The sequence below is a fragment of the Panicum virgatum genome, chromosome 2N (genome assembly GCF_016808335.1).
Source record: "Panicum virgatum strain AP13 chromosome 2N, P.virgatum_v5, whole genome shotgun sequence".
Lineage (NCBI taxonomy): Eukaryota > Viridiplantae > Streptophyta > Magnoliopsida > Poales > Poaceae > Panicum > Panicum virgatum.
In genome coordinates this window covers 66,434,996-66,445,999 of record NC_053146.1, presented here as the reverse complement: position 1 = coordinate 66,445,999, position 11,004 = coordinate 66,434,996, and the positions used below count along the sequence as shown (strand labels likewise).

The 11,004-nt window shown below is 46.4% G+C and overlaps 1 protein-coding gene across 1 annotated transcript; it reads right to left on the bottom strand.

Moving 5' to 3' along the window:
* Positions 1–9,960: 9,960 nt before the first annotated feature.
* Positions 9,961–11,004, bottom strand: LOC120661919 (E3 ubiquitin-protein ligase CIP8-like). Its single transcript, XM_039940931.1, has one exon. It carries the CDS (start codon positions 10,727–10,729, stop codon positions 10,160–10,162), a length of 570 nt encoding a protein of 189 aa, XP_039796865.1. The 5' UTR covers positions 10,730–11,004; the 3' UTR covers positions 9,961–10,159.

Sequence of the window (11,004 nt, the reverse complement as noted above, 5' to 3'; positions counted from 1 at the left end):
CATAAAGTGATATCAGATCTCTATTCTCTAATGCGCAGTTAATCATTTTTTCTTGTTGGTTGCACGAATAGATCAAGCTGCTATGGTCTGACCTGGTGGAATAATGGATTTAATTTATTCATATTCTATTTTGATTCTTAATTCGTATGTAGGTGCAAACTCTGTGCCTCTTTCAGGATTGCTAACCTTGTTGCAGTATCCCGTGCAGGTCTTTATGAGATACTGTTATTTCATCCGATCACAAAGCGTTTAACCATGGTCGACCAACCACCTTAAATTCATATAGTTGCTAAGAAATATGTTTGAGCATGTGCGTCTTTGTTGTCAAGTTAGTCAACATTTTATCACTATATTTCTCATTGTATAGTTAACTAATTTTTTTTCATATGTATGCACGCTTACAAAAAAAATTAAATGAGCATGAGTCACTTTTTTCTATTTCTGGTAGCACTTCTTATGGCTAACTCTAAAAATACTTGCCGGGAATTGGAGGCTTCTTCTACTTTCAAGTTGCATAAACTAATACATTGAGTAGTACACAATAAGCAATTAAATATTTCCATAGTGCAGAGACTGAAATGAACGAAAAAGAGGTGAGAGGATGTGTATACTTAAACTAGAGAGACGTTGGGAATAAGAAAGTCCCGGAAGTGAAGATATTTACTGCCAGGGAGGAAGAAGAAAGCTCTAGAAGCAAAGATATTTAATTCTACACTGACGGATGGGTGAGATCAATATGAGCCGCTGATTTACCATCCAATGTTGTAATTTTTTTACTAACGTGGATGTCGTGACTGTGGATGGTGGATGGTCTGACGAGTGTCGAGACCCACGCGTTTAGCATATAGAAATGACAAGAACCAGTGGAAATCTCCTTACGACGAAATCTGGCCGGAAACTCGAGCACACATTGAACCACGTCATTAGATAATATATGCACCATCCATTAGAGCAACTCCAATAGTCTCCTATTTCTCTTGCCATCCTTATTTTTTGGAAAAAGAAAAAAACTCTCTCCAATAGTTTCCTATTCTAATTCTCCAGCTCCTAACAATTGGCCTATTCTCTATTTTTGTGCTAAAAAATAGGCACCATATTGTGATTCAATCTCTTTTCCAACTGAAGTGTAGGAAATTTTTTAGAGATGGTCTATTTTTTTCTTCCTCGTACTATTTTGACAGTTGGTAAAAATGATTGGGTAAACTCGGACGCTCCGCGCTAAGTCAAATCGAACCGTCGGAAGCAGGTCCAGCGCGTCGACCAGCTTCAGCATTCTCTCGACCCTTCTCAAACAGTTCGCTCACCCCTCAAGGCTGATTCAGCCAAGCCCACTGCTGACTCGCCTCCCTCCACGGCTCCAACATCGCCGTCTATCTCACCGACGCGGTGGCCATAGAGGGGCTCCGATCCCGCTCTCCATGCCAATCTCCCCCTGCCACTCACCCTCATCCATCTCCCTGCGCATACCTTCCTCTGGCGCTGCACCTCTGTAACACCACCCAGGTGTTAATTATATCGATTTAAGGCTAATTACGATCATTAAGTTCTAAACTGACGTGGCAAATCACTAGAAATTTTTTTTCTATCAATCTTGGGCTGGCTCAGGCTGGACCGGTCCGACTGGTCGGAGTGACCGGTCAGACCGGTTGAACCCGGCTGACTGGGGTCATGTGGCCCCACATCATTTAACCAACTCCTCTCTCACTCACCGGCTCTCTCCTCCCTCTCCCGTTCACTCTCTCCCCGTTAGCTCTCTTTCCCTCACTCCCTCACGAGCTCCCCTCTCCCCAAACCCTAGAAAATCCAAAACCCTCCCTCTCCACTTGACGTCAAGGCCAAAGAAGGATCAAATCGGTGTGGGGGAGCTTCTACTCCACGATTCCCTTTCCGGGGTGCCGTGGATCCAAGTTCTTCGCGGGGAGAAGGCTCATCCAAGGTATATAAAGTTTGTTTCGGCCCGATCTCTTTTTCTAGGATGATTGGAGTTATTCCCTTTGGTCAATCATCTCCATAGGAGTTATTGAACGAGAGCCTAGAAGGGTTGTGGGATTGGTGGGCGATTTTCGCCGCGCGCACGCCGCCGTTTCCCCTCAGGTTCGGATTATCCGGCCTAGTACCGGATCATCCGACCCAACCCTCTTTTTGTGCACGAAACTCACTCCAGAAATGCCCAGGTCCGGATCATCCGGCGTAGGGTCGGATCATCCGGCACCTTCCAGTGGCAAAAAGTACTATTTGGTCGGATCATCCGGCCTATGAGCGGATCATCCGACCATGGGGACTTAACGGCACTCCGAAACCAAAACTTTCTGGTGGTGGTCGGATCATCCGGCGTTGGGTCGGATCATCCGATCAGCACAGACCTTCAGTGCTTGTAAAATACGTAAAAAATTGCAGAAAAATGGGAAAATGCAAAATTAGTTTTGTTAGCTTCATATTTTTATGCTTTATAGGATAGAGTCATGGATGGTATGGTTTGAGAACTTCTTCTATGCAATTTTGTTTATGCTAAATAAAGGTCTTTGTAACTTGTTAAATGTATAAATAGAGAGTTAGATTCATGCATGCATTTCTCATATCATATGCATATATGTAGCAGCCGCGGCAGAGGAGGTAGTGTACGAGGTGGTGGCGGAGCCACAAGAGCCGCTAGAGCAGGCCCAGCAGGAGGAGAGGCGTGAGGTCCCGAGCCAAGGTCCAGTTCACCCCAGTATAGAGCAGCAGTCTGAAGGCAAGCCCCAGTGCATAACCCAGTATTTTAAATTTATGAAACATATATATATATATTATTGTGCATTACGTTTCAGGAATTGTTTGAAACCTTAGTTGCATAATTCCTAGGTTCCCAGAGTCTTACACTAGAATGTGTATGTCGATAGCTTTGCCATGATAATAGGACTCGGTAGAAGTCGAGTAATTTCCGGTTACTCGCGAGATATATGAATTATTTATATTCCGACACATGAGTATTAAAGTTCAATTGGAAGAAATGGGATGGGAGACCGGACGGAAAATGTGTATATCTGACTGTGTCGATTAAGGACCGTTCCGTTGTCGGCTGTGCTGATCGGGGATTGAATTGTACTAACCGCATTCCAGGAGTAGGAAGTAGTCGAAACCGGTAAGCCTAGTACTACCTCACTTCGAAAGTACAGGAATTCTACCCACCCCTTAGGGCAGTCGAGTAGTCGCGGAGAATTGGGATGTATGTTTTTACTTTTGGTGGACTCACGTTGAGTTCGGCTGACTATATGCAGGTGGGGCGGTCCTGTAGTTCGAGGCGGGGAGGGGAATGGTTGGTGCGTGTGGTCTGACGGGGCCTATGCGTGCCGTGTTGGTTAGGTCCACCTTGCAAGGTTAAATCGGATCGATTCGCCGTGTCTCGCGGTCATGAGAGCCTTGATGTCTTGGTCACATCGTTGCAAGGAAATGGAATAAAATGAGATGAGATGCAGGCTGATATTATCTAATTAATGATTTGTTCACCATGATTGTCGTAGATTTGCAAATCATAGAGGGTTAGTAAATTGGTTACTTAATATTGAAGCTAAAACTTGGAAAAATAAGGAACTTACTTGTAGTTGCTTCTTTCCCGCAAAAACTAACCACCAGCCAAAAAACTTTGCATGTCTAGTTATGTGGGCTAAGTATACCCAACGGTCGGGTAATTCTTGCTGAGTATTAGTATACTCAGGATTTGTTGCCACAATTATTTCAGGTCAGACAGACGTTGACCCTTAGGCTAGGGAATTTGTCATGTGGGACTACCGGTGTTGTTTCGATCGGCCCGTGGGTTGAGAAAGGACCGTCAAATTAAATCATTAAGCAAATGTACCTGATGTGTTCAAATGACGGCCATTACATTTAATTTAGAGTTTTAATTTGGCGGTTCTGTCACAACCTCCCTCTCCCCTCTCCGGTTCACAGGCGCCGTGGGCGCCGGCTCGTCTCCCTCTCATGTCCGGACGACGACGATGGCAGCCTTGCCCATGGGGTGTCCCGCCTCTCACGCCACACTCCACCGAAGAGCAAGAGCCCGCCACACCGGTCGAGTCCGCGGCGCCCGCCCATGGAGTTGCAGTTTCCATCATCCTTCTCCTCGTACCGATCTAATCCGATTGAAGCCGACTCTTGTGTCGCGGGCTCGCCGCTTCATGAGATCATCTAAAAAGTGCAAGACCTCCGAGCAATTCACGCTGGAATGCCATGGCCGCCCCGAGGGGCCCTCGGGTCCCTATCTTGGCCTCGCTCTTCGTCCGCGACAACGACCTCGCTACAATGCGCCAGGACAACGGGTAGGTCTGTCACGGACTGGCGGGCGCATCCTCAGACGCAGCTCCTCTAAGAGGCCACACCCGCACAGAGGAGGATCGGAAGTCCCGCGCATGAACGGCACAACGCCTATTCATCTTACTGCAGCAGCATCAGGTGCTACCACTCCTGCTAAGCCTAGCAGGCTACTAGCTTGATTAAGAAATACTCCATCATTAATGATGTGCTCCGTCAACTGCTTTGCTACTAGAGCGTTCAAATGAAACGTGCTGCATGTCATGTGTTTGATGAATTGTGCACAAGGAGTCAATGAGCATCCACCATTCTTTCACGGTTGTAGGTCATATTCAGGTTATGTCAGCTTTGATCTGACGATGTTATTACATCACTCTGTAGTCTGTACTAGCAGGTGTATGGCCGGTGACTGCATGCTATAAGTTCCTCTCCATGGCTAAGTGAGGTAGTACACGGCCAGGCAGCTTCAGGTCGTGCGCCATGGCCTTGTTTGGTTTTGCAACAAAAACTAGCGCGCACGTTTTTTGAGAAGAGAATCTCGCATGCATGACGTACTAAATGAAGTCTATTTGCAAAACCTTTTTAGAGATGGGTGTAACCTTTCGCGATGAATCTAATGATGGTAATTAATCGATGATTAGCTATAGTGATGCCACAGTAACCATACTCTAATCGCGTGGTCAAAGGTCTCATTAGATTCTTCAGGGTCACTAGCGTGGGGGTTCTGAAGTCGGTTTTGCAAACTAACTTTGTTTGATACCGTAATTAGTGGTCAAAGTTGTTACTATTCCTAGCGCGCTACTGTTGGTGTCATGACCCGGCGGTCCGGACCCAACTAGTGATGATGCTGCGGTTCCTCGTCCCAAATGGTTGATGCAAGAGACAACACAGTAACGCACGGGTTTATTCTGGTTCCGGCCGTGGGGTTGTACGTCCAGCAAAGGGGTGTGCGAGAGCACTGTACTATCTTGCACCGGGGGTGCCTGTAGTAGGGGGTATAAGCGAGGCGAGAGAAGGAGGGAAACTCCTAGGTCTCTGCTAGAGGAGGAGTTGATTGAGGCGGGTGCCAATATCGGGGCTCAGAAGAGCGTATGTGCTCTGTGAGTAGTGCTGAGTGTTGTGTTCTACCGGATGGGTCCACCCCCTAAGATAAAGCCCGCCTCCTTCTTTTCTAGACACAAGGAGGGGCGGTGTACATGCACAGGAGATCGTGAAAGTCGTCGTCTTCTCCCCGAATCGCGGGGATGCAGTGGTCGAACACTGTAGAAAGTATACTGCGGGGTATGACGTCTGGCATGGCAGTCATCCTGGGTGTCGTCCTTGGTCTTGCAGAGATCGCGCCGGCGTCCTTGTAGCTCCAGCGGGCGGCGTGGTCGTTGCTGTAGGGGGTACCGTCCTCCAGGCATGGCGTGACGACGTTCCAAGGGTCCTGCAGGCCAGGGTCTTGTCCTGGTCAAGGCCGGAGCCGCTTCCGAGGGTCGTGCCCATACCGTTCGAGGGCTCCGCGGAGGGGAAAGTTTGAAGGAGGTATGGGGAGTTGGCAGTACAGTGGCTGGAGCAGTGTCAAGCACGTCTTGCACTGCGTCGTAGGTTCCCACAGTGTCGCCACAGCATCCGGAATTGCGGAGCAGTGACCGGAGTTGGCGGACGGGACTCCGGTCATAGCCACTGTGGGGAATGGCGGTCTGACGCCGTCTGACCTGGGCGATGTGGAGGAGTGGTTGGCATTTAATGCCTCCGTATGGCGGGCGGGCGAGCGGAAAGCCCGTTTGTCCTTCCTGCCGAGGGGTGGCCTCGAGCGAGGCGGAGTCGATCTGCTCTCTCGAGGGTAGGCACGCTACCCTCGAGCGAGGTGGAGATGCGAGGCGCGGTCGAGGGTCTCGGCAGGGAGCCCTCGAGCGAGCCGTAGATCGCCCCGCGGGTTCGAGGGGGCTTGGATGGGCCGCACTGTGTACGTGGGCCGCGTATTGGGCTTCTTTGAGTCATTTCCTTTCTTCCAGATTGGAAGGAGGCTGTAGGCCTTTGTGGGCCCGGTTGCCTAACACGTGCTTGCGTTTTTAGGACAATTTTATTCCCCTGGTTAGGGTGCCCCTAATCAAGGTACCCGACAGCTACAATTGTAGCGCGAACCAAACAAGGCACATGTCATGTCATGAAGTTTACTATTATTTGGGTATTGTGTTTCTTGCTGCTTCAATATTTCCAAGGTGAATACTCAAATTCTTTGCTAACACGACTGGAATATAATGAAAGAATTTTACAGTAAGACTACCTAATGTTAATGATATTAGGATTATCAAATTAGCTTCATGCTTAATATACTTATCAAAAGTAGCACCGCAAAAAAAAAGTTCTTTACTGGATGATTGAATTTAGGATTTGTACATTAATTTACTTCTTTGCTATTAAGTGGCAAACTAGCAATCCATGCGGACAATTCCCAAATAAGCACAAATGCAAATGCAAATGCAAATTTTTCATCTAGTTATCGTTGCAGCGAAAATTGCCAACAGCTGACTGTATCATCAGGCAAGGAGGGCAAGCAAATCTAGTTTGTCAAGGGGGTGTTTAGTTAGTGAAAAATTTTGGTTCAAGGGTCACGTCGAATGTTTGACCAGATGTCGAGAGAAATTTTTGGGCACTAATTAAAAAACTAATTTCAGAACTCGCTTGGAAATTGTGAGATGAATTTTTTGAGGCATTTGACCGCATCATTAGAACAAGTGGGGTACTGTAGCACTTATGTATAATCATGCACTAATTAGGCTCAAAAGATTCATCTCGTCGTGTACATCCAAACTGTACAATTAGTTTTGTTTTTTAACTATATTTAATGCTCTATGCATGTGTCCAAAGGTGAGGCAAAAAATTTTGGGTGAAAATTTTTGGCAACTAAACGGTGCCTCAGTTATGTCAAGCAAGGGATGAATGGAGATGCACCTTACGGCCAAGTGCTCATATGCTAAAGAAGTATGGTAATTTGGCGGCGGCACAGAATCAACTGGTGATCCCCCGATGCAAATGATATGCAAAATAAGTACATAACTTCAGTTTAAATTAGCACACTAGGAGCAGGAGTAATCTGCTAGAGTTGTACATATAGATAGCTTGTACTTTTATGCATAATCTTCGTTTTCTTTGGATTACCCGAATTGTAAATACTTTGCTTTCTACTATAATGCAAGAGCAGAGCATCTGCTATTTTCCTAAAAAACAACTTCATGAAGAGGTTGGTACTGCCTGTTATGTGATTTTGATATCATATCTTTTTCGTGTTTATCCTTAGGTTTTGTTTCCATGGAGCAATCTTTAGCTTAATGTAGGTAATTTGCTGCCCCTCTTTTCCATTAACCTACAAATGGATTGATTAGTTGTTTTTAATTTACCTTGCCATACACACGTTCTAAGGGAAATATCCGCGACACATTACCTTTCTGATCTTTTATTCATTTATAGCCGAAACACATTGAATTATACATACACAGTCCAGGAGTTCTTAAATGTGATGGAGAATTAGTATTTCCACCCTATACTGATAAACCCATATCGCCAATAATTAATCACAAGTCCTCTACAAAAGGCTACAGTCAGTTGGCGAGGCAACGCCGCGCTCCAGTTTTTTAGTATGACTGATTGACCATTTCGTTGGTGAAAAAGTTTGGGTTTTGGTATTGTTGCACATTTCGTTCTTATTTGATAAATAATGTCAAATTATGAACTAATTAGACTTAAAAGATTCAGCTTGTGCTAATCAGTTAGACTGTGTAATTAGTTATTTTTTCAACTGTATTTAATGCTCCATGCATGTGTTCGTAGATTCGATGTGATGGGTACTGTGCAAAATTTTTTCTACAGTTCTCGTCACATCGAATCTTCGGACACATGCATGGAACATTAAATACAGTTGAAAAAATAAATAATTACACAGTTTAACTGTAAATGACGAGACAAATCTTTTAAGCCTAATTAGTTCATGATTGGATATTAATTGCCAAATAACAACGAAAGTGCTACAGTATGCAAATCAAAAAAAATTCGCGAACTAAACACACCCTTACATTTCCTGCCTTCTCTCCTCTTTTGTCTCTTGAACCGTTGAGTCACTTTTTTCTATTTCTGGTAGCACTTCTTATGGCTAACTCTGAAAGTACTTGTCGGGAATTGGAGGCTTCTTCTACTCCCTCCATGCTTGAAAAGAATGTCGTTTTAGCCTGCGTTCGGCAGGCTAGAGCTAGAGGCTGGAGCTAAAATGGTGTGAGAGAAAAATACTGTTGGGCTGGCTGAAGCTGGAGCTGGTGGCTGGAGTGGTGTGAGAGAAAAATATTGTTAGGCTGGAGCTGGAGCTGGCTGCCGAACGGAGTATTAGACAGCAACACGGTCTCCAAAGTTTAACTTTGACTTTTTATTTTTATAAAAATATTTATCACAAAGTGATATATTTATACTTTTATGAAAGTATTTTTCAAGACAAATCTATTAATAAGATTTTTGTATTTTGAAACTCAACAACTTAAAATTTATTCATGATTTATGTTCCAAATGTTTGACCCAAACCTTATCCAAAACAACATTCTTTTCGAGTATGGAGGGAGTACTTTCATTGTTTACATTAGCATTTGATGGTCTTTTGTAATAAACCTACAGGCGCCCTGGCGGAGACATAGTTTTTGAAGTCATGCTCTACAAATTGGCTAGGTTTGAGAGAGAAAATGTTGAGCCTGGACCTGTAACTCAAGACGTACAAAGAGCAACTTGGAACGTGATAGTTATTTTCTGCAAGATACGAAGGTTGAGAAGCTTGTTAGTGGAGGTAAATCATCGCATTCAGAAGAACTCAACATCACAACCATTGACCAAAAAACATTGGTCTCTCATCAGAAGTTCTTTGGTCTCTCACCAAAGAACGTGATGGTTATTTTCTGCAAGATACAAACAAAGGCATTGCCTGACTGGTGGATTAGAAAACTTCAGATGAGCACAGTTGGTTGCCTTATTGGTGTCAATGGCGAGCTTCTAACACTAAAGCAACCAACAGGTGGTTACAGGCCGGAGGAAATGTACCTGAGCCCGGATTCGTACCACAGATGTGAATGTGTTTACGAAGATCCTGGAAATATACCTGTTAATTGTCTTTTAGATATGTGATAATGTGAAGTGGTGTTAACCTGTATATTGATCTGGTGGATAATGTACTCTTTGTTGGGGTCATTGCTAATTTATGAATTGCATCTGTCTTTGCACAAACTCTTTTCTATTGTTCTTATTTTCGGATATATATTGAATTGTATTGTATAATGCTAATGCTGTACTGTTTTCGGGATTCGGGGATTTTCCTCGGGTGCCTGATCCGTGAATTCGCATGAATTTTGCAAAATAATTGCTCTTTCGATAAACGGGTAACATTGATCCCTGAAATGTCAGAAGCGACGGCAAAATAAACAACGAAGAACAAACGACGAAGGATAGAAAGATCAAACCGCAAGAAAACACAAGATTTAACGTAGAAAACCCCTCAAATGTAAAAGATAAAAATCACGAGCGAATATATGTTTACAACACCGACAGCTTCCAAAAACCCCCCAGCCGTTCCTGGCTTGGACTTCCGCGATGGGCAGCTTCCTCCGCTGCGCTCCGACCCAAAAGCTTCCGGCAACAGACCTCGGCTCCGCTCCATCAAAAGTTAGCATTTTTCTTATACAAAATTTAAATCACAATATAACATGAAATTAAACCTTCCGTGTACATCGTCTTTGACAACGAAATATTCACAATTTTCCCATCTCCCTCCACCAGTAGGTACAAAACAGACACCCCAAAACCAATCCGTAAACCAATTGGGAAAGATTTAGAGGCCTAAACCTACCTCCTAATCCTAATCCACGTCCTCTATCCTAATGGTCCACGGCTCCTGTCTCTCCGGCTGCTGCTGCGCCTGCTCCTCCTCCCGCTGGCCTCCGAGTACCATGTAGCTCACCACGACCGCTGTCCTCGGCCTGCGCCTCTCCTCGCCGCCCTCCGCCGCCGCGCCGTCCTCGTCCTTCGCCGGCGGCAGCTCGTGTCGGCAGGTGGGGCAGTTGCCGTGCACGCCTAGCCAGCGCTCCAGGCACTCCCCGTGGAAGCGGTGCCCGCACGGCATCTCCTTCGCGGCGTCCTCCACGCCGTCCAGGCAGATCGCGCAGTCTCCCAGCGGGTCCCCGTCCTCGACCTCCCCGGCCTTCACCTCCTTCAGCGCGGCGATGGCGGCCTTCGACGCCGGCGGCACGCCCCCGCCGACCCCGCCCGAGAACAGGTCCCCGTCGCCGTCCACGATGAAGTGCTGCACCACAACCAGGCCAGGGCCGCCGCCGCCGCGCGGCAATGCCGTGGAGGGCGCGCCCGCCAACCCCAGCAGCAGCCGCAGGATGCCCGCCGCCGCGCGGTCGCCGTCGTTCGCCGAGGCCATGGGAGGAGGAGGAGGCGATCGAGCACGAGAGAGAGTTGGAGCCTCGGAATTGAAAGAATCTGACTAGTTTTCTTTGTGTGATTTTTCGGTGGCTTGAATTGGCGAGTATGTATGATTGGGGGAGGCATAGTGCGGTGAAGGTTCTGGAGGATTCTGGAGCTGGCTCCTCGTGCCTCTGCGCTGTGGGCCCTAAACCAGGCGGGGCCCGTTTGGCGGTTGGACACGCCTCCGCATCCGGGTTGGAATTCTGGAGAGCTGTCAAGATAGCTGACCCG

What these genes read in the sequence shown, in the direction of transcription:
- LOC120661919 (XM_039940931.1), bottom strand. Translation starts at nt 10,729, where the DNA reads ATGGCCTCGGCGAACGACGGCGACCGCGCGGCGGCGGGCATCCTGCGG.